General features: G+C 40.6%; 1 protein-coding gene and 1 long non-coding RNA gene across 3 annotated transcripts in view; one reads left to right on the top strand and one right to left on the bottom strand.

Moving 5' to 3' along the window:
* The window catches only part of LOC133383144 (uncharacterized), a 28728-nt gene extending 15456 nt beyond the window's left edge, over positions 1-13272 (bottom strand). The window contains exon 1 of the long non-coding RNA XR_009762191.1: positions 13214-13272. This is a non-coding gene — a long non-coding RNA (uncharacterized LOC133383144). The remainder of the gene's footprint in view (positions 1-13213) is intronic.
* TBX18 (T-box transcription factor 18) overlaps positions 1-22505 on the top strand; it is a 44571-nt gene extending 22066 nt beyond the window's left edge. Inside the window, exons 6-9 of one of the 2 annotated variants that reach the window (XR_009762190.1) lie at positions 1146-1210; positions 10141-10235; positions 11026-11238; positions 21221-21304. Coding sequence is in view for 1 of the 2 variants with exons in the window: in XM_061623264.1 (XP_061479248.1) it covers positions 1146-1210; positions 10141-10235; positions 21221-21939 (879 nt within the window). In the remaining variant the exon portion in view is untranslated. Of the gene's footprint in view, positions 1-1145; positions 1211-10140; positions 10236-11025; positions 11239-21220 lie in introns of both variants that reach the window. The other variant, XM_061623264.1, reaches the window with a different exon arrangement.
* The last annotated feature ends 1865 nt before the right edge of the window (positions 22506-24370 follow it).

The raw sequence follows: 24370 nt of genomic DNA, 5'->3' as shown, positions 1-24370 counted from the left end.
AGTGTTGCTTGATTTCTGCTCCTCAAGAGACCTACATTTTCAATAGGAAGGGAGACAGGAAATCTTTACAATCCTTTACAATGCAGAAAAACTGAGGGCATTGTCCAACAGGAATTTACTACCCTGTGCACAACATTTAGACAATCATCTGCAAGTTCATAAACCATAGTTTAAGGAGACAGTGACGAGCTGGCATCTGTCACCCTTCCACTCCTCCTGTGGTGCACCAGCTTTGGAGTGAAGATCATGGCTTGCTTTTTCCAGAGTTTTTTATTACATCTGAACAGGAGAATTCTGGCTTACAAAGTAAGCCATGGTTTCTATACCAAAGCCAGTGTGTGATTGTGGGAGAGGAGGGGTAAGGGAGGAGGTGTTCAGCCACAGCTTCATCAACCATGGTCTCCAAAGCTGTGGATCAAACATTCCCCCAATCTGTGGCATAGCCACAATCCTTCATAAATGTCCAGGGTTCATCTGCACAATCATAACATTTCATTCTGAATATAAACCATTAGTGCTCATTGTTTAAATGCCCCATGTGGAGTTTTTGCTAATGGGAATAGATGAAATAGTGTAAGAGTGGTATAGCTAATTCTTTTATCTTTTTGGGTTTTGGATATATAATGAGAGGAATGTGCCATGCTTTATCTGCTGGTATACTGTGAGCAGAAAGTAGAGAAAACAGCCCCTAATGCTGTTCTAGAGGTGCACAAATTGCTCACAACAACCAGTGGCTCCAAAATGGCATTCACCTCCCATCAGCTGGTTCAGTGGTGGCTGGATAAGCTGTTGAAGGCAGGGGTGTACTCTTCTGCATTGTCTCTTGCTCTTGTTTTCTTTTTCTCATATGTAACATCCAAATTTTTCTCATATGTAGCACCTTAATTAGAAGTTTAATTTCTCATCTTTTTTAAAAAAACCTTGATATTCTGTCATTAAACAATTCGGGAGCTCAATATTCTTCAAGCGCTCTTATGCTTCAAATACTCGTCAGTTAAATGATATTATCTATCATGGAGTACATTCGGCATCCTTTCTGAATATGCATCCAGATATATTGAGTGGTGCAAGTGTGAATAGTTTTTGAAGTATACTTGTTTATAGGTCTGCACCTTTGACATCAGTATGTTCTATTGTCTTTACAGATCACCCGACTCAAGATTGATAGAAATCCATTTGCCAAAGGATTTAGAGATTCTGGGCGTAACAGGTGAGTTTTGGAACACTTGCTGCTGCTGCTAGAGTTAGGCTGTTCTACAGCTTTTAGAGAACCTTCACTAAAGAGTTTGCCCTTTTGTACAGTGCCTTGTTTATGGCTGGAGAGAATGCTCTGTGCGTTAGTAGAAGCTCTTGGCATGTGGTTTTGTTGCATTGGTTTAATGAGATTTCGTATATTGTATCTACACTGCAAATTTGCATCAGTTTTGTATCACTTTTACTGCCATGGCTCTCCCTTCTGAAGAATCCTGGAAACTGTAGTTTGGTGAGGTTTTGAGAATTCCCTGTAGGATACCCTCATCACCACATAGAGAACTGCAGTTTAGTATGAGTTCTGAATGTAACCATTATTGACTTTACATTTTCATTACTCTGAAATATTCATAAAATAAACAGAGATAAATAGGCTTTAAGCAAGCCAACTAAATTTATAAAGCACAAAACAGCATGGAATTAGACAATATATAAACATAAGACGAAGGTTTAAATGATCTAGGTCTCAGTTGTGTTAGAAAAAATGATATTTAAGGCAGGGTAATAATAATAATCTGCACATCTTTAAAAGAGTGACAGAGAGAAGGCAGGAATAAATTAATTACAATAGGGCAAGATGTAATGCAGATATTTGTAGGAGCAGAACAAAGCCAAAATTCAGTAGTAAGCTGAAAAGTAAAATTCTGTACAGTTGGGCTGATATGCTAGTCCTAGTCAGAGTAGACCCATTGAAGTTAATGGACATGACTGTTATGTGCCTTCAAGTCGACTACGACTTATGGCGACCCTATGAATCAGAGACCTCCAAGAGCGTCTGTCATGAACCACCCTGTTCAGATCTTGTAAGTTCAGGTCTGTGGCTTCCTTGATGGAATCAATCCATCTCTTGTTTGGCCTTCCTCTTTTTCTACTCCCTTCTGTTTTTCCCAGCATTATTATCTTTTCTAATGAATTATGTCTTCTCATTATGTGTCCAAAGTATGATAACCTCAGTTTCATCATTTTAGCTTCTAGTGACAGTTCTGGTTTAATTTGTTCTAACACCCAATTATTTGTCTTTTTGGCAGTCCATGGTATCCGCAAAGCTCTTCTCCAACACCACATTTCAAATGAGTTGATTTTTCTTTTAGCCGCCTTTTTTGCTGTCCAACTTTCATAGCGATTGGGAATAGCATGGTCTGAATGATCCTGACTTTAGTGTTCAGTGATACATCTTTGCATTTGAGGACCTTTTCTAGTTCTCTCACAGCTGCCCTCCCCAGTCCTAGCCTTCTTCTGATTTCTTGAATATTGTCTCCATTTTGGTTAATGATTGTGCCAAGGTATTGATAATTCTTGACAAGTTCAATGTCCTCGTCAACTGTAAAGTTACATAAATCTTCTGTTGTCATCACTTTAGTCTTTTTGACGTTCAGCTGTAGTCCTGCTTTTGTGCTTTCCTCTTTAACTTTCATCAGCATTCATTTCAAATCCTTACTGGTTTCTGCTAGTAGTATGGTATCGTCTGCATATCTTAAATTATTAATATTTCTCCTTCCAATTTTCACACCTCCTTCATCTTGGTCCAATCTTGCTTTCTGTATGATATGTTCTGCATATAGATTAAATAAATAGGGTGATAAAATACACCCCTGTCTCACACCCTTTCCAATTGGGAACCAATCAGTTTCTCCATATTCTGTCCTTACAGTAGCCTCTTGTCCAGAGTATAGGTTGCGCATCAGAAAAATCAAATGCTGTGGCACCCCCATTTTAAAGCATTCCATAGTTTTTCATGATCTACATAGTCAAAGGCTTTGCTGTAGTCTATAAAGCACAGGGTGATTTTCTTCTGAAATTCCTTGGTCCGTTCCATTATCCAAGGTCTATTCATTTCAGTGAGTCTGCTGTGAGTAGGACTTAGTTGAATACCACTCTTGTTCACCAGGAACTGAAATTAGTCATGTAGGTATGATTTGATTATTTGCTCAAATGAGTCAGATTTGTTACATTAGATAACAGGTGTCTGTATCAAAAGATCTATGCAAGAATAGATATTGGCCTGGTTTAGATGTTACGATAACTGTTTACCAGGAACATGCAAACAGTTTGGCTTACCATGTTGTCTGGACCTAAGCTCTTTCCTCACTAACAGCTTGTTGTTTACTCATAGTTTCCCTTAGTGTGACATGGAAACTAGGTCACAAAATCATAAGAGTAGTAGAGTTGGAAGCAGCCTATAAGGCCATCGAGTCCAACCCCATGCTCAGTGCAGGAATCCAGGTTAAAGCATACCCAACAGATGGCTGTCCAGCTGCCTCTTGAATGCTTCCAGTGTTGGAGAGACCACCACCTCCCTAGGTAATGGATTCCATTATCATACTGTTCAACAGTTAGAAAGTTTTTCATGATGGTCACCCAAAATCTGACTTCCTATAACTTCAGCCCATTGTTTTGTGTCCTGCACTCTGGGATGATCAAGAAGAGATCCTGGCCCTCCTCTGTGTGACAACCTTTCAGGTACTTGAAGAATCCTATCATATCCCCCTTCAGTCTTCTCTTCTCAAAGCTAAACATGCCCAGTTCTTTCAGTCTCTCTCCACAGGGCTTTGTTTCCAGTCCTCTGATCATTCTTGTTGCCTTCCTCTAAATCTGTTGAAGTTTATCGGCATCCTTCTTAAAGTGTGGTGTCCAGAACTGGATGCAGTACTCAAGATGAGGCCTAACCAGTGCCAAATAGAGTGGAATTAGTATTTCATGTGATTTGGAACCCTACTACTGTTAATGCAGCCTAAAATAGCATTTGCCTTTTTTGCAGCCACATGGCACTTTTGGCTCATATTCATCTTGTGATCAACAACAATTCCAAGACCCTTCTCACATGTAGTTTCACTGAGCCAAGTATCCCCATCTTATAAATGTACACTTGGTTTCTTTTTCCTAGGTGTAGAACTTTGCACTTATCCCTGTTAAATTTTAAGATCATTTTGAATTTTGTTTCTGTCCTCTAGGGTATTAGCTATCCATCCCTAGTGTGTATCATCTGCAAATTTGATAAGCATTCCCTGCACTTCCTCATCCAAGTCATTAATAAAAATGTTGAAAAGCACTTGGGCTCGGTACCCCACTCATTACCTCCCCCCAATTTGAGAAGGAACTACTGATAAGCACTCTTTGAGTACGATTCTGTAGCCACCCGTGGATCCACCTGATATATATTCCATCCAGCCCACATTAACTTAACTTGCTAATCAGAATATCATGGGGCACTGTGTCAAAAGCTTTGCTGAAATCAAGAGATATTATCTCCACAGCTTTCCCACAGTCTAACAGGGAGGTTACCTGATCCAAAAATGAGATAATATTAATCTGGCAGGATTTGTTATTGACAAATCCATGTTGTCTTCTAGTAATTACTGCATTGTTTTCCAGGTGTTTACAGATTGACCGCTTTATAATCTGCTCTAGAATTTTCCCAGGGATTTACATTACACTGACTGGTCCGTAGTTGCCAGGTTCCTCCATTTTGCTCCTTTGGAAGATAGGGACAACATTAGCACTTCTCTAGTCATCCGGCACTTAACCCAGCCTCCATAATTTCGCAAACATAATAGACAGTGGTTCCCTCATTACTCTAAGATGCAGTTCATCACGCCCTGCAGATTTGAATTGTTCAAAGTAATTAGGTGTTCCTTGACCATTTGTCTATCAATCTCAAGCTGCAATCCTGCCCCTTCAACTTGTACTTCACATTTGCCAAGAGGGACATAGACCTGTCTGTATTCTTCTTTCGTGGCCTGGCCTTTCTTCCACTTTCTATATGTGTACTTTTTTGTTTTCAGGTCATCTCTAAACTTTTTGTGAAGTCACATTGGCTTCTTCTGCAGTCTTTCAACTTTTTTCCCTTGTTGGAATTGTTTGCATTCAGAATTGTACAAACTGTATCCTAATTATTTAATAGTTAATCATGGAAAAGGAAGAATAAAATACTTTGAATATTGACAAGTATGGACATAAGAGGGGCAGTGAACTATGGTGAATGAAAACGTGATCTCTGGAAGTACTACTCAGACCTCTAGCTAAAAGATTTCATTTTAAGCTAATCTCTAAAGCCATGAGGCCTAAGAAGTTTCATTTTTTAAAATTAAAATCTGGAATAAATATGTAAGGGTGTTATCCAATGTTAGTCATGTCCATTTAAATCAGTGTACTTAAGTCTACTGTGAGTGAATGGGTCTATTCTGAGTATAACTAATGTTGGTTATCACCCTAAGATTACAATTCTCCACACAGTTTTCTTTTCTGGGTGTCAGTCCCACTGAACACACTGGGATTTACTAACACGCATAGGACTGCACAGATCCTATTTTAACTGTTAAACATGAAAATGTATTTATTTAAAGCGATTTTTACCCCACTCTTCAGCCATAAATATTCCCAGAGTGGCTTACAAAATATTTATAAAAACAACAAAGAAGACACACCCTGCCCATAGGCTTAAAGTCTAAAGTTTAGACTGTAACCTTGAAAATCAATGTCTCGTATTCTCAATTTTTCATGTACAGCATTGAACTGAATTGTTACCAGAGCATAGCTTGGCCATAATAGTTGCCCACTAATTCTTTTTTGGGGATGCTTTAGGCAAATCCATTTAAATAACAGGATTTCTTTTCTTCTTTTGTTCATTTTTTTGCAGTCTCACACATGGCTTTGTAGAAACTCAGTGGCTTTGTGCTTTGAAAGCAATCTTTTTCCTGCTGAACATCTGCAAAGTGAAATTAGACTTTATATACTTGAGAATAGTTGAGGTTCTTCACACAGGTCCTTAGAAAATGATCCTATAAAAATCTTTACTTGGGGAGGTATGAATACTGTTCTCTTAAATACTTCAGGAGAAAAATATGATTTCTTTAGTTAAATAATATTGGCCGTTTGGTAGTATAAATAGTATAAATTAGAATGGTGGTAAAATGTGGAAATGTTTGAAGGCATCTTGTATAAATTATCACCTTGGCTACACTCCACCAGGAGGTGGGCTTTTATCTCTACTTGAACTGCAAATGAAAAGCCTCCATTACCATGTGGGTTGGAGGGAAGACTATTTTTAAAATCCACATTCAGCTAATCTTTTATAACTGTTTTCTGCAACATTTCTGGGATCTTTTTGCCTTTGAAGCCTTGGAGACCTAGTATCATTGTGATTGCTTTAAACTGCTGTGCTGAAATGCAATTCCTGTTGTGATTGGGTCTCCAAAGAAAGCAAATTCCTTAAGTTACTTGTGCATTGTATGAAGAAATGTTAAGAACATAAGAAGAGCCTGCTGGATCAGGCCAGTGGCCCATCTAGTCCAGCATCCTGTTCTCACAGTGGCCAACCAGGTGCCTGGGGGAAGCCCGCAAGCAGGACCCGAGTGCAAGAACACTCTCCCCTCCTGAGGCTTCCGGCAACTGGTTTTCAGAAGCATGCTGCCTCTGACTAGGGTGGCACAGCACAGCCATCATGGCTAGTAGCCATTGATAGCCCTGTCCTCCATGAATTTGTCTAATCTTCTTTTAAAGCCATCCAAGCTGGTGGCCATTACTGCATCTTGTGGGAGCAAATTCCATAGTTTAACTATGCGGTGAGTAAAGAAGTACTTCCTTTTGTCTGTCCTGAATCTTCCAACATTCAGCTTCTTTGAATGTCCACGAGTTCTAGTATTATGAGAGAGGGAGAAGAATTTTTCTCTATCCACTTCCTCAATGCCATGCATAATTTTATACACTTCTATCATGTCTCCTCTGACCCGCCTTTTCTCTAAACTAAAAAGCCCCAAATGCTGCAACCTTTCCTCGTAAGGGAGTCACTCCATCCCCTTGATCATTCTGGTTGCCCTCTTCTGAACCTTTTCCAACTCTAGAATATCCTTTTTGAGATGAGGCGACCAGAACTGTACACAGTATTCCAAATGCGGCCGCACCATAGATTTATACAACGGCATTATGATATCGGCTGTTTTATTTTCAATATCTTTCCTAATTATTGCTAGCATGGAATTTGCCTTTTTCACAGCTGCCGCACACTGGGTCGACATTTTCATTGTGCTGTCCACTACAACCCCGAGGTCTCTCTCCTGGTCCGTCACCGCCAGTTCAGACCCCAGATTTTTTGCTCCAATATGCATAATTTTACACTTGTTTATATTGAATTGCATTTGCCATTTTTCCGCCCATTCACTCAGTTTGGAGAGGTCTTTTTGGAGCTCTTCGCAATCCCTTTTTGTTTTAACAACCCTGAACAATTTAGTGTCGTCAGCAAACTTGGCCACTTCACTGCTCACTCCTAATTCTAGGTCATTAATGAACAAGTTGAAAAGTACAGGTCCCAATACCGATCCTTGAGGGACTCCACTTTCTACAACCCTCCATTGGGAGAACTGTCCGTTTATTCCTACTCTCTGCTTTCTGCTTCTTAACCAATTCCTTATCCACAAGAGGACCTCTCGTCTTATTCCATGACTGCTAAGCTTCCTCAGAAGCCTTTGGTGAGGTACCTTGTCAAACGCTTTTTGAAAGTCTAAGTACACTATGTCCACTGGATCACCTCTATCTATATGCTTGTTGACACTCTCAAAGAATTCTAATAGGTTACTGAGACAGGACTTTCCCTTGCAGAAGCCATGCTGGCTCTGCTTCAGCAAGGCTTGTTCTTCTATGTGCTTAGTTAATCTAGCTTTAATAATACTTTCTACCAGTTTTCCAGGGACAGAAGTTAAGCTAACTGGCCTGTAATTTCCGGGATCCCCTCTGGATCCCTTTTTGAAGATTGGCGTTACATTTGCCACTTTCCAGTCCTCAGGCACGGAGGAGGACCCGAGGGACAAGTTACATATTTTAGTTAGCAGATCAGCAATTTCACCTTTGAGTTCTTTGAGAACTCTCGGGTGGATGCCATCTGGGCCCGGTGATTTGTCAGTTTTTATATATTGTCCATTAAGCTTAGAACTTCCTCTCTCGTTAACACTATTTGTCTTAGTTCCTCAGAATCCCTTCCTGCAAATGTTAGTTCAGGTTCAGGGATCTGCCCTATATCTTCCACTGTGAAGACAGATGCAAAGAATTTATTTAGCTTCTCTGCAATCTCCTTATCGTTCTTTAGTACACCTTTGACTCCCTTATCATCCAAGGGTCCAATTGTCTCCCTAGATGGTCTCCTGCTTTGAATGTATTTATAGAATTTTTTGTTGTTGGTTTTTATGTTCTTAGCAATGTGCTCCTCAAATTCTTTTTTAGCATCCCTTATTGTCTTCTTGCATTTCTTTTGCCAGAGTTTGTGTTCTTTTTTATTTTCTTCATTCGGACAAGACTTCCATTTTCTGAAGGAAGACTTTTTGCCTCTAAGAGCTTCCTTGACTTTGCTCGTTAACCATGCTGGCATCTTCTTGGCCCTGGCGGTACCTTTTCTGATCTGCGGTATGCACTCCAGTTGAGCTTCTAATATAGTGTTTTTAAACAACTTCCAAGCATTTTCAAGTGATGTGACCCTCTGGACTTTGTTTTTCAGCTTTCTTTTTACCAATGCCCTCATTTTTGTGAAGTTTCCTCTTTTGAAGTCAAATGTGACCGTGTTGGATTTTCTTGGCAATTGGCCAGTTACATGTATGTTTAATTTAATAGCACTGTGGTCACTGCTCCCAATCGGTTCAACAACACTTACATCTTGCACCAGGTCCCGGTCCCCACTGAGGATTAAGTCCAGGGTTGCCGTCCCTCTGGTCGGTTCCATGACCAACTGGTCTAGGGAATAGTCATTTAGAATATCTAGAAACTTTGCTTCTTTGTCATGACTGGAACACATATGCAGCCAGTCTATGTCCGGGTAGTTTTGTCTTGTCTGTCCTGAGTCAACTCACTGTATAATTGACCAACTTCCAAGCTGCGCTATATGACAGAAACGGAACAATTCCTCTGTTACTGCATCACTTATAATTTTATACACTTCTGTCATACTGTCCTGCCATTATCTTTATATTAAACGAAAAATCATTAACTGCTTTAACTTTTTTCATAGGAAACATGTTTCCAAGTAACCCTTGATCATTTTGGTTGCCACTTTCTGTATTTTTTCAAGCTCTGTATGATGCAAACATGGTAGCAAATTTGTAATCATCTGTGCCATTCGTGGAGGCTTTTAAGCAGGCTTTAAAAACTTATTTATTTACTGTTACTTTTTAATAATTGTAAGTTTTTTATTGTGGTTATTGTAATGTTGCTCTGTTTTTGTGATTTTGTAGTTTTATGGGCTGTACTATTAAAGTCTATTTATTGCTGGGGTTTATGCTTTTGGTTTTAAATACAGTTATATTATTATTAATCTGTTTTGAGAGCCAAGTTGGAAAGAAAGTTTTCCTCAAAAGTATAAAAGCAGAGGTAAAATTTATTTATAAAATAAATAATTGTGTTTTGTTTTTGAGAGACCAAGTAAAAATGTTTATATCTAATTTCTAAAGAATGTGACTGAAAATTCTTACCAAACCATCAGTTTCAAAAGAGAATCACGTTTCATTTGTTTCTATGGCCACATTAGTCTACTCAGTTGTATAAACTGTTCTTGCCTCTAAGCAAAAGATGGCAGATTACATTTTGGCAATTTCAACAAGTGTTCACATGAAAAAGCAATATTAGGGAAGAATTTAATGTATTTTAGGCTTTAAAATATTTGATTTAGCAGCTGCAACAAGGAATAAGCCAGCACCCTGTGTCTTTGGTATTTTTTTTTTGTGGGTCACAAGCAAGTTCATTGCCAAATTGTGTGCTCAAAACTATTATCTTGGAACATGATCATTTTTAATGTAATCCTTACACTATGAGGGTGTGTGTGAGATAGGAAGAGATCATACAGCACTTTAAAACATAAGAAGTAAATTATAGATTATTTGACTCACAAAATGTCTTTGTTATGTTACCTAGGATGGGATTGGAAGCTTTAGTTGAGTCTTACGCATTCTGGAGACCTTCACTGAGGACACTTACTTTGGAAGATATACCCGGGATCTCAAAACAAGGTATCAGTCTCATTTAGGACTTGAAGAATGGTAGAGATTAGGCACTGTGTGAGCAGTCTGTCTCATTTTGGTCATTGGCAAAACTACCATTGATTTGAATAGATTTTGCCTTGAATCACAATTTCAGCAAATGCATACATGAAAAAAGTCAATGGCTATCATTAAATGTGCAATCCTATGCAAGTCTCCTCAGAAGTAAACTTGATAGAATAGGAGTTACCAACCTTTTTCAACCAGTGGGCACATTTCAAATTTTGAGATTGTGCTGTGGGCGCCAATCACAAAATGGCTGCCATGGGAGGCATAGTATAACACAACATGACTGCTGTGGGGGAGGGGATGGCATAACAGTCATTGCTCCTCCTCCTACCAGACAATTTCATGCTTGCGATAGTAAGTCAGCTATGTACTGCTGGTCCTGATTGTGGAGATACAGCTGTTAAAAGGCACAAGCACCCTGTTTTCTCCAGTGCCAATCCAAAACCAAAACCACCTATTTACCTGAGAGTAAACCCTATTAAATACAAAGAGACTAACTTCTGAAGTAGACATGTATACCAGTAATTACCATCCTTTATGAGTACGGTACCCCTTTTGTAAGCTCAAAAACTTTCATGACCCCCCCCCACTAATTGTAATTTTAGTCTCAGTTAATTGAAAAAATGATGCATGGCAAAATCACATCTCTAAATATCCCTTTCCATACAAAGCTGCCTGCAGACAGGGAGGTGTTGCTTTCTTTTCTTAATGCAAAGGTCCAATCAAATTGGGACTCCTCTCCCCCCCACAGAGTTTGGAGATTTACAGTACTGTCCCCCAACACCAGTGGGTTACAGTGTTGGACTAAGAACCAGGTTCAAATCTCCATGGAGTCATGAAGCCCACTGGACGACCTTGGACCAGACACGGTCTCTCAGCCTGACCTATTTCACATGGCTAATGTAAGAATAAAATGGAAGCAGGGAGAACCGTTGTGCAACACCTTGAGCAACTTGGAGGCAAGGTGGGATATAAGTGCAATAATAATGAAATAAATACATTTCACCTGTAACATCTAGATCTCAGCCAACCTGCTGACCTTTTTATTATTATTAATAATAATAATAATAATAATAATAATGTGGTAGTGGTCGGGATGCTAGACTGTGAAGACAAAAGGGTGGATAGATTGAGGAGGAGGAGGGTTAGTGCTTTTAGGCCTTGGGACGATCATCAGAACTGATGATTTGGTTAGCGTGCGCTTGGGGAATGAGAATGGAGCAGAAGACAGATCAGCAGACACACACACACCTGCCCCTCCTGCAAGCATCTGCATGTGTGCATGCAATTGGGCACATGGGAGGGGTAAAACTCAACTGCTGCAGCATCTTGGAAAGAGAGAGATTGGGGGGGCAGAGTGTAGGTGGAAGAAAGGGGAGTTGCTGGCACACACACACTTAGCCTCAGAGATGGTGGGTGAGCAAGTCCTGTGCTTCCTCACTGCTGCTTGGCTCTGTCTGGGCCAAAGGCAAGATCTGGGCAGCCTTGTAAATAAGAATAATGTTTAAAAGGAGGTGGCAGCAAAGCAGGAATCAAGAAAGGCAGTCAGGCTGGCCCCCGGAAGGAAGGAGGAAAGCATCCTTTCCTTGCAACCTCGCTTCCTTTTGCTTCGTGAAAAGCCCTCTCCTCTCCTTCTGTGTAAGGATGTCGTCAGCAGCAGTAGTGCAAGGAGATGGGAATTCGCAATAGTAATCCCCTCTTCTTCCTGGAAGCTCCACCCTCAGTCTCCTTTGGCATCTGCCACATATTTTATAGGCAGATGCCTGTCTTTGGCACACCTCAAAGATGCTCTGATGCTTCAGCAAAAATCCTCCCCTCTCATTTGGAGCAAGGGGGAGGTGTCATCTGCAGTGGCAGTGAGGAGCAGACACGTCCAGGGAGTGAAGCCTTTCTTAAAAAATTTTTTATGAATAATTCATTTCTTTACTGTTTGCGGCCCCATCTGGATTACTTCACGGCCTCCAGGTTAGGAACCACTGATGTATATCGTTGTACAGTAAATTAACCAGACAATGAATTCTTAATGGGTGCCTGGACATCAGCTCCTGCACAGCAGGAGACATGCCTAAGGTTCTTTGCAAAGTTTTCACATTTCACATACAAATCAATAATGATGTGTGAGCATAGCAGCCGTTAAGCCCCTTTGCATGTATTTTATGTTTCAACAAATTTTGGAATTGAGTTGTAGGAGTGCAAGCTGTATTTAAGTCACTAACTTAATGAAATGAGCACTGTTACTACATTTAGGCTGAAGTCCTATACACGCTCACGTAGGAGTATGTGCCATTACACTCTATAGTGAGAATCACCAACCTGGCATCCACCTGCAGAAGCCTTCATTCTGAGCTTTCTTTTAAAAAATAGTAAGTCTCTAGACTTCCTAGAACAAAAGTTATAAAGCAAAATGTAAAGGTGTCCTAAGTAATTTCTGTGAAATGGGTGACTTGAACTCCCACACCTGATGTCATATGTTAGGTACGGGAAAGTTGGGCATTGTTTGACCAAAGCAGTCTGATAAGTCCACAAGGCCTTGGAGGTTGGCCTAATTAGGCCTGCAGGCCAGAGATTCCCCACCACTGATCTACTGAGTCAGGGTTTCTTCCAACTCATTTCAGCTGATACTTATAGCCAAATCTGTGCTGATACAAGCAAGTCAGGAAATTGCAACTTACTCCCAGGCTTTGTTTTACTTTTGTAAGATGCTAAACATCTCACAATTGTGAAAAAATTCTATACTTACTTATATACTAGTAACTTACAGTCGATCGATCAATCCAACAAGCTGATTTTATTCTAAAACTAAACAGAAAACCAGAGGAATTGGGAGAGGTAGGTACCAGGTAGGGAACCTGAGGAAATTTAGGGAACAGTTATATACAGTTCCAGGTTCCCTCAACTTAAGATGCTGGTGGCTAAGCTAGTGTTGAACTTGGACTGACCTGGGTTCAAATCTCTGCTTCCGTGGTGAGCTTGGCCAGTTGTGCTCTCTCTTTCTCTCTACTTAGCTTCTGCCAACTGTCCTAAACTATCTCACAGGGTTTTTGTAGGAATTAAAAGGGGAAAGACACATTTAGCCCTCTGAGCTTCCTTAGAGGAAAGATGGGATAAAAACACAAATTATCCATGGCTTTCCACTCTCAGTTTGTATATTTTGAGTCTCTCTTCAAACAAGATGATAATAAAGCCAAACTGGCCCTGAATTGCATATTCAGAGTTCATTACAGGTGTCCACAGATTAATATTCAGGGCTTGTTGAGATGAGTAGATTGCAGTGCATGTCACATGCTGAAAATTGATCTGGGAACAGTCAAGGGGACTGCTTCACTGCATTGCTAGCTGTACCATGCCTGAAGTTTGCTATGTGCTTTGGGTTATTATTTTGTAATGGGTGTTAGCCTTTGGTCATATTGAGCCACTTATCTCTCTCAAGAAAAGAAAGATATAAGCTTACCTTCATGTTGCCAGCAATTGTCCCAAGGTGAAAATAAAGCAATTTCCAATATGTATCTTAAATTTTAAAATTTGCATTTATGATTATGATACTATAAGCAAAATAATTAAAAATTTTCATCTTGTCATGCCGCAGAAAGCAATAATCTTCAGTATTCTTTCATACTGTTTTTAACATTCTAATTTTAGTATGCCTTGTTTAACTTGCTGGCAGTGCAGCAAATTAGGAAACTGCCCATTCTAAGCCTGAATTGCCTCATAATTCAGAACTAAATACTACAGAGTGACTGCAAGAACTTTGATCTAAGTGTAAAATTCAACTTTAGCAAAGGTGTCTTCAGTAAACTGCAAATGAACTGAGGTATTGCAAATCCTACAAATAGACTTGCAAAGAACTTTGCCTTGTCCTAGCATACATTTAAATTCCTCTTATCAATATTAATGTAACTTGAAAAAGATAACTTTGGCTGGATCATGCACAAGGCATTTTTGTTGGTAGCTGTTGGTCCCAGGTCATGCCAAGGTAAGTAATTTAAAAATGATTTTAGCTCTTTTTTAAAAAAAGAACCCAATTTTGTTAGACAACGCTAACCAGAACCACAAACTTTTATTTTCCATGCTACGCTGATCTGAAGTTATACTCAACAGCAGTAACAAGAAAGGAGTGGACAACAAGGCAAAAAGTTTCATTTGTTTTAAGATTTCCATAAAAATATGGCACTAGAATATGAGTACAGGCAAAAATTCCAGATTGATTCAATTTTGCCAAAACTATGAGGGAAATGTGTGTGTGTCAAATATTCTTGATGGAAAGTTAGCTTTGGATCTGAAGTATTGTAGAGATGCTGAAGAGTGTAGCGATCCCTTAGGACTTGGCTTACGTTTTTTCATTCTGTATTTGTTGCCAGGGATTATGGGGATGTAAAATAAATACCCTCCTAAAATACACTGAAGGAGCAGAGTTAGTTTAGAAGAGAGATATATCATGGTAATGAATTTCCTACAAGTATGTATGACTTCTTCAAAAAGAGCCTTCCCTGTTTTTTCTTTGCTTAGGGCCACACAAGCGATAGAAGTTAGTGTTGGTGTTGGCAGGTGTTTAACATTAGAGAGATCCCAAGCAAACTCTTCCATATGATACTTTTTCCTTGGCTTGACATGTTGTTCAGAGAGTATACTGGTGTCCTGTGCTCTTTTTAAAAAAATCTTCCAATTGCACAGGCATTGGGAGTTGGAGGACCTTTGACTCCTTCTTATGAGATGCACTGTTCTAGATTCCAAAATTAATGAGAAAAACATGTTTATGTAATTGGTCTTTAGTGCTTCATGTGACTGCATAGCTGATATAAAGAGTAGCCTAAGGCAGAGATGGGCAGAGTAGGGTGGAGTTAATACATTTAAAAACAAAATTACTGCCTTACCTATCTTTGCCATGGTAAGTCCAATTTCCCCATGAACTTGAATATTTCCTCCACATCCCAGAACTCCCCCCCCAAAAAAACTCCAACAGCAATAATAAATGTGCTGCCTGTGAATGAGCACACAGCCCTAATTTTTAATTAAAATTTATCAGCTGGGGCTAGGTGAAATATAGCTGACTGGGCTGCAAGAAGACACAAAGTTGCTCAAGGCAGGGCCAGTTACCTACCAGATCATATGAAAATTCACTAATAGGCAAAAAAACCTTGCAGTTTAAGAACGTACCTATAGTCCACAGATATTTCTATCAAACTTTAAAAAGCAGGGAAATTGGGCAGCTATAGTAAATGGGAGCAGGAGACCTGACCTCCTCTCTGAGATATTGTACTGCCCTACAAATTTGTCAAAATGCAAACACAATTTGGGTTGATCTTTCACAGTCCAATCCACTTCCTGTGTAGCTTGGAAGAATTTGGTAACGTGCCTCTGAGCATATGAATGAATAGAGTTTATTGCTTACAGCTCGTAGGCCACCGCAGGTACATGTAAACATCATATAAACAACAGAAACAACCCAATACAAACACCAGAAGTCCTGCTAAAAACACATAAAAGGTTAAAAGTTAAAAATAAGACAGAAGTCTATACCAATGGAACCAACAGTATATTTACAGAATTAAGAGGGTAAAGACGCTGACGGCGGGGACTGTCTTTGGGTTTTAGCTCTAATTTTTGCTGCCACAAGGGCGAATTTAGCAACTTAGCAACTTAGCTCTGGGGGATATGTATGAGGGGGCAGTTTCAACGCTTATCCTATAAAAAGCTAAAATTAATTTGGTCCTTGCTAGCCAATTTTCTTGCCCAGGGTTCTGGAGTTGCTCAAGATAACATTTCTTTGGCAGCCTTGAGTCTCTGAGCATATGGTGAGTGGTGGCAATCATTTAAATTGTATTTTTACTTATTGGATGTGCCAGCGGCCTTGAAAGAGTTCTGCTCATAAAGGCAAACCTATAAATATTGTTAAGTAAAATAAAAATTAAAACAGATAGGTCATGATGTAACTATGCTCCTATGGGGCATTCTATCCCAAAGTACAAAAGGAATACTGCCAAACCTTCCCTTGAAGAAAGAAAGAAAAACCCCACCCATCACTTGAACATCCTTACAATTTCCCCCCAAAACTCACCAGTATTCCCTCTACACTTTCATGGGGATGAATGGTCCTATGCACGTGTGTGTGTGTGTATAGGGGGCATATCTAGCCCAATCTATTGATTGTTCTAGCTCCAAGGCAATGTGAACAACAAATACAACGTTTCTGCAGATCCACAAAATACCACTGCTCCCCAATACGCCATCATCCCTTTCATGTTATTTTATGTATTTATTATTATATATCCCATCTTTCCTCCAAGAAGCTCAAGGTGACATATATGGCTCTCTGCTTTCCCATTTTACCCTCACAACAACCCTGTAATGTAAGTTGGGTCCAATCTGCCCACCTTGCTCTGAGGGAGAGTGGAAAGTAAGTGGAAGATGCTGCTCTATCTCCTCATTTTTGTCACTGTTTGTATGCTGAGAGAGAACCTCTGAACAGGCAGAGACAGCGAGGAGGAAGAGCAGGGCCAGGAAGCTCCAGGTCAGGGATCTGGGCTTCAGCAGGTATCTTGATATCAGCCCTGATGAGGGAGCAATGGATTTTAGACTGTAAGTCTGTGGGCAAGGCCCTCTATATTTGATTGATTGGATGGTGCCTGATTTCCCATTTATGCTCATAGTAATAACAATATTCACTAATAGGCAAAAAAACCTTGTGGTTTGAGAACATACCTATAGCCCACAGATATTTCACAGCTATAGTGAATGCACCAGGGGAGCAGGAGACCTGACCTCTCTGAGATATTGTAAAATTGACAAATTGGTTAAAATGCAAACACCATTTGGATTGGTCTTTCACAGTCCAATCCACTTGCTGTGTAGCTTGGAAGAATTTGGTAACATGTGCCTCTGAGCATATGGTGAGTGGTAGCAACACCTGCCATCTCCAAAGATAATTATATTTTTGTATGTTTGTTGGTGTTCTTACTTTGCTTCTTTCCTGTGTTACTAATGTTTCTACAGAGAATCTAAACTAGAAACTTTTATTTCCCTCATTATTCATCCTACAAATCTGTGTCAAATTTATTTTTATTAATTTCAAAGCCTTTTTATTGGTCAATGTCATATGATGGTGAAGACAGTCTTTTGTCTTTCAAATTGGAGGTTATGTTCTATTTCTATTTTGGGTGCATTAACAGTTGAATCTGAAACTGCAGTTTGATGTAAAAGACTGATTACAATATGTTGTTACTTCAGCAATGACTCTAGGTGTTGGAAAAAAGAGGATGCATGTTTTTAGCCTGCTATGTTTAAACCACTTTATTTAAGGTACGGTCAATTAAAAACATAGAACACATCTAGAATTTTGCTAGAATATATTTCATCTCCCACCGTTTTATCTTGTGCAAGTATGTGCTACATCGTTATCATAAATATTGGCTCTGGGCAGGGGACTAGGGTTACATTTTTTTGCTGTATTTATGTTAAGTTTTTGTGTAACAATAAAAGGTTATAAAAAAAACTTGTGTAAACTGAGACACTCCTGAGGTCCACTGGAGACTATTCTGCGGAAGTCAGTGCCATTATTCCACAATTACATTTGGAGTCTTTTTAGTGTAAATTTTGCACAGTGTTGCTGTACTTCACATATTCACAGAAATAGAAACAAAAGAAAATGATTTCCTATAGGAAACTTCACTAAAATTGCAAAGTAAATCTAACATATTTAAAGTGACCATCTGAACTATATCAACTGTCTTAATAATGTTGCTTCCTCACTGCTAAAACAAGATCAACACAGCATATGTCTTGTTTCTGTTATTTGGGCTGATTGCAGGTGTTGCCACCACTCACCATATGCTCAGAGGCACGTTACCAAATTCTTCCAAGCTACACAGGAAGTGGATTGGACTGTGAAAGACCAACCAAAATTGTGTTTGGATTTTGACAAATTTGTAGGGCGGTACAATATCTCAGAGAGGAGGTCAGGTCTCCTGCTCCCCTGGTGCATTCACTATAGCTGCCCAATTTCCCTGCTTTTTAAAGTTTGATAGAAATATCTGTGGGCTATAGGTACATTCTTAAACTGCAAGGTTTTTTGCCTATTAGTGATTTCCCCTGCTTTTTAATCCAGGAGGTATGAAATGGGATCCTGTCCAAGTTTGCTGAGAATGGATTGAACATTTGCATCCTTATTGAGTTCAGTGGGATTTACTCCCCTGCAATCATGCTTAGGATAGGTGAAACTGACCACAGGGGATGGGGAGGGGAGGGGAGGGGGGAGGGGAGGAGGGAGGGGAGGAAATGCAGAGGGGAGGACTGGGAAGGGAGCAGGCAGGAGGGGGGAGGGGAGGAGAAGGACAGGTTTGATCATTTGCATGTTTATAGAGTTCAGTGTGATTTACTCCTGTGCAATCATGCTTAGGGTAGGTAAAACTGACCGGGGGGGAGGGAGGGAGGGTTGGAGTGGGCAGGGGAGGAGGAAGAAGGAAGAGAGGCGGGGAGGAGGGAGGGAGAGGAAAGGGGAAGGAGGGAACAGGCAGGTCTGATCATTTGCATGCTTATTGAGTTCAATGGGATTTACTCCTATGCAATCATGGTTAGGATAGGAAAAACTGACCATAGGGGAGGGGAAAGGGAAGGAGCATATTGGAGGGGGCAGAGGGGGAAGGGAGGTTTCATTGTTTGCATGCTTATAGAGTTCAGTGGTATTTATTTCTGTGCAATCATGCTTAAGATAGGTAAAACTGACAATGGGGAGGAGGAAGGGGAGAGGGAAGGAGGGGATTGGAAGGTGATGGGGATGGGTAGGGAGGGGCAAAGGAAGGGGGAGGGAAGGGGCAAGAGGGAGGGGATAGGAGGGAGGAGAAGGGAGGGTGGGTTTGATCATTTGTATACTTTTTAAGTTCAATGGGATTTATTTCTGTGCAATCATGTTTGAAAGTGGAAATAGACTGACTTCAAGTCGACTGGACTTATGGTGACCCTTTGAATAGGGTTTTCATGGTAAATGGTGTTGAGGTGGTTTTACCATTGCCTTCCTTTGAGGCTCAGAGACAGTGACTGGCCCAAGGTCACCCAGTGAACTTTATGGCTGTGTGGGGATTCGAACTCTGGTCTCCTACATCGTAGTCCAACACTGACCCAGGCGAGGGGCAGGGATGGGAGGGGGAGGAGATTGGGTGGGTGGGAACTGGGCAGAAGGGAAGACCCTTTCCTTTCCAAAAGGAAAACACTGTGAACAGTATCATTGCTTTTCAGCATTTCCCTCACCTTTTTATTCTACAGCAGGCACATGTAGCCTCCTACCCAAATTTAAAACAAAGCTGTCCCTGGTCACATCCACACCAGGCCTGTAGTTCACTTTGGACAGTCATGGCTTCTCTCAAAGAATCCTGGGAACTGTAGTTGGTGAAGGGTGCTGAGAGTTGTTAGGAGATGCCCTGTTCTCCTCACAGAGCTTCAATCAGAGTGGCTGACTGTTAAACCAGTCTGGCCACAGGTTCTCTCTCAGTGGAACAGGAGTCTCCTCTCAGCACCCTTCACAAACTACACTTCCCAGGATTCTGTGAGGGAAGCCATGACTGTCTAAAGTGAAATCAAAGTCTTGTGTGGCCCCCTGATTAGCCAAGCCAAGCAGCTGTGAGTCTGGCTTTTAGAACACTGTTGGTTGGTTCTTTCTGAGCATGCCGGATGTTATAATTGGGTTCCAGCCAAAATTTCTTAAATTAATTAAAAATCAGCCAGGCATTTTTATAACTTTTAAACTGCAGAAGATGAAAGTCAGAGTATGGGGCAAGGTCAGTACAGGTACTCTGTGAACATGGCTGATTTTTAATGAATTTCAACAGCTTATGAGAACTCTGACTGAAAAAAGTCCAAAAGGGCTCTAGGTTTTTTTCCTCTTTTTAGACTTTGAACTCTCTATTCTCTCTGACTGTTTTGTGTATCGCCATGACAATTGAGAGGGTTGTTAAGCAAGCATTTCTGAGTTCAGGACTATAAGTTTTGTAAGGTTTTGTTTTGAAATGAGCTTATGGGAAGCATCAGAATGGCATGGGGGTATTTTCAATTTAACATTGTGGAATGTGAAAAATCCCCGCTGACTATAGTATACAGCCATTCTCGTGGCTGTATAAACATGCACCTCATAATACTTGAAGCAGGGGCTGTCTGACAAGCTGAATACTGGAAGATTCAGGATAGATGGACCCTTTCCCATAGTTAAACTACAGGATTCACTCCTTAAAGATACGGTTGTGGCCACCCAATTTGGATGACTTTAAAAGGAGTCTAAACAAATTCACGGATAGCGCTAATAATATCTGTGAGCCATGATGGCTTCCTCCATTGTTGGACATTCTACCTCCAATGTTGGAGGCAGAGTGCCTCTGATTACCAGTTTCTGGGAACTGCAGAATATCCTGCTTGTGTGCTTCCCATAGGCATCTGATTGGCCACTGTGAGAACAAGATGCTGGAGTAGATGGGCCTTCAGTCTGATCCAGCAGGGCTTTTCTTACATTGTAATAAACACACCGTTAATCACCTTCACTAGAGCTTCCAATAGCGTTGGCCGTTGAGGATTACATGGTAAAAATACATGGGTCTGCAGGAGAAAAGGCTTGGCTTCAGCAAAAGCAACTTTAATAATTGAAGTGTAACTAGAGCCTCTGGTGTAGTTATACTGTGGGTAATGTTGTATTTGAAGGGAATGACCTGGGTTCAAATGCATCTTTAGCTAGCAAGTTGGGTTGTCCAAGGGTTGACTTGGACATAATGTTTATCAGTCTTTTATTAATTAATTAAATTTATATCTTGACCTTCTTCCCAGTAAGATCTCAGGGTGGCAAACTCGCCTCAAAAGGGTATTGTCAAGATAATCTCATTTAAGCCACCCTGACGGCAGAATATAAATGTGATAAATAAATAAATCTCTTTTCCTGGGATGTCGTTTTATACTTTGCTATTCTCTTCCAGGAAATGCTGGCTCTTCCACTTTGCTCCAGGGAACTGGTACTGGAGTACCAGCCACTCATCCCCATCTTCTGTCCCCTTGCTCTTCTCCTGCCTTTCATCTTGCTCCCAACACCGGCCAGCTTTGCAGCCTCACTCCAGCTGACTACACGGCTTGCGCCCGTCCAGGTCTAGCCCTCAATAGATACAGCACTTCCTTGGCTGAAACCTATAACAGGCTTACAAACCAAGCCAGTGAGACCTTTGCAACCCCAAGGACTCCCTCTTACATTGGTGTATCAGGTAGCTCGACAGTGAACATGCCTGTGGCGGGCAGTGACGGTGACACATTCAGCTGTCCCCAGACAGGCTTATCAATGCAGATGTCGGGGATGTCTCCGCAGCTCCAGTACATTATGCCTTCCCCATCAGGCAATGCCTTTGCTGCAAATCAAACCCACCAGAGTTCCTACAACACTTTCAGACTGCACAGCCCTTGTGCACTTTATGGATACAACTTCTCCACATCCCCCAAACTGGCTGCCAGTCCTGAGAAAATCGTTTCTTCCCAAGGAAGCTTCTTAGGGTCGTCGCCAAGTGGAACCATGACTGATCGGCAGATGTTGCCCCCTGTAGAAGGAGTGCACTTACTTAGCAGCGGGGGGCAGCAGAATTTCTTTGACTCTAGGACTCTAGGAAGCTTAACACTGTCATCATCTCAAGTATCTGCACATATGGTTTGATAAAGCCTTTTAAAAATAAAAAGTACAGTGTATTGGTTTCTGCAATGTATTTCCGTTTAGGGAATATGCTAAGGTGATTATTGTACCTTGTAAGGTGTTTGTTTAAAAAAAAATGCTGAAGGAAGTTTGAATCTTTTGACTTGCCTATAGGCAGATATTTGGATATGCTGTAGTGTTCTGAGTTAAGCTGCGTTTGTTTGCAGAATAGCCCATTTAGTTTCCTGGTAGCATACCACTTCATTTTATAACACGTTTGGCCATATGCAACAAATTAAGCAGCGTTTCCTGCAGCACTCTTTCCCCCCACATCTTTTGCTCTTTAAATAACAAAACAACACTCAGGTCTGATTTAGATGAAACAAAAAACACTTTAAAATATATATAACTACTATTTTATAACAGCCGTCCTTAAAGTATTCTTATTGCAACGAGCTGATGCCTTGATGCATGCATTCCTTCTCTGTTGTAAGAGAGATAATAACCATATGTGTGCTTTCATTAGGCTTCGTCCAGAAGTCTGTGTCAAAATAAAGGGATGGGATAGGATAATTTCCCTTCTAAAGCTTTATGGCGTATCTGGCTTTTCATTGATATACCATTGCTGTTACGATGCTTCGTTAGCACAGGAACACCTATGAGCACTGCATCAAAGTGCAGATGCAGTGGCAATAATCTAAATTAGGCAATGGAATGGGCAATATGTACTTTAGTACAGAATGAATTTAAAGGAGACTTGCTCCTGGTGAAGAGAGTATAAAGATTTTCTATAGAGAGTTTATATTTTTAAATATTAAATATATTTTGCAAACATAAAAGACAAGGCAGGACTTATAAATCTTTCCATAAACTTCCTTTTTAAGGATGATGTTAGAGGTAGTAGTGGGAGGGGGGAAGGGTGGCACCTGACCTCCTGGCAGCTGCGTTGCTGCTACTGAGTGAGAAGTAGAGTGGGAGGAGCAGGGCGGCTAGGTTGGCACTATGCAAACACACCAGCAGAAACACCATACTGGTTCCACCAGTGCATTTGCACAGCACTGACATTGCCATAATCTTGCCCCTCCCTCCCTACTAGCAAGCAGGAGAGGGAGGTGCTTCTGCCTCATCATCCACTACTACATAAAGATGGTGGGGGAGTAACACTTTTTGTTTCTGGAAGGCAAGGTGGTGGGAATATCATTTCCTTCCGTTCTGTCCTTCTGCGAGACAGTGCCCGCACATTTTGATTGAGGCTGCAATCCTATACACATTTTCCTATGAGTAAATCCCATTGCTCAGTGGACTTACCTCTTAGCATAGGATTGCTCTGTAAACTTTACCGACAGCTTGTTTTGAGTGTTACCAAGAGCAGAAGATGAAATTGCATAGTTTTGGGTCATCTGAAGCATCTTCTTTTCAGAGACGGCACCCTGCAATCTGTTGACGGGTTGCTTCCACATCTTGTGGTAACGTTGCCGTCTGATATAGTACAAGGAGCTACAGTCAGAATGAGAAAAAAATGGGCCTGCCTCAGTAGATGTGCAGAAACATTAATGCTCAGTTTTTATAACCTCTTTGGAAACCCTGCAAGTGCGATGCAAGTGGGGCAAGTTATCTGTAGCATACACATTTTCTGCTATCGCCACGGTCAACAATTCTCTCATTTGCCCACCTCCCAAATGTTTGTTTCCCATCAGCACACAAAACCTTCGCATTTTCCCACCAACTTGATCATATCTATTTTCTGATTTTTTCATTCAAATATTTGTTGTTGTGACTGCAGGCCTTAACAGGAAGAAAACATCATAGACATAACTAAGATAACTATACAACTGCGCTATGTAGAATAGTAGAAACACACACAAAAACCATACTATTCCAAGTTACCCTTTTAGCAGTCTATTACATCTATGGAACAGTGAAATGAAGTTGTAAGTATTCAGGTCTACAAATGCAATGTCTGGCTATTTCAGTCAATCCTCCAAAATTGCAGGTACAATTTGTTCAGACTTAATTAAAGCCTCTTTTTGTTAGATTTAATAAGTTCTGATGTAGTTTTTGTGACTTCTTGTGGCACTTAGAATTTGGGTTCACTGGCTGCAGGCTAATTTGTAGATGTTTTGAGTGCAAAATTTTAAACTCCAGCCACATTCCAACATAGAGGTTAGGATCCAGAAAGCCACATGCACAAAGATAACATTCGTCCACGTGTGGATGGGATTGGTGTCAAATTATCCATTCAGCAGCATCTCCTTACACCACTTTGAATCCCACTCTGGTGAGTCCACCATCTTTAAAGAGTTGCTTTTTGAAGATGTGAGGGGCTACAATGGGAAGGGGTGGAAATATGCAGTGTTCTACACATGGGTCTTGGAATCCTGATTAATACTGCACGCTCCCTTAAACCCACTGAAATCAATAGACATAAAGCACCACTACATAGACTATTTGTGAA

The sequence above is a fragment of the Rhineura floridana genome, chromosome 4 (assembly GCF_030035675.1).
Source record: "Rhineura floridana isolate rRhiFlo1 chromosome 4, rRhiFlo1.hap2, whole genome shotgun sequence".
Classification (NCBI taxonomy): Eukaryota; Metazoa; Chordata; class Lepidosauria; order Squamata; family Rhineuridae; genus Rhineura; species Rhineura floridana.
Note: the sequence above shows the minus strand (reverse complement) of the source record. Positions and strands in the feature narration are given on the sequence as shown.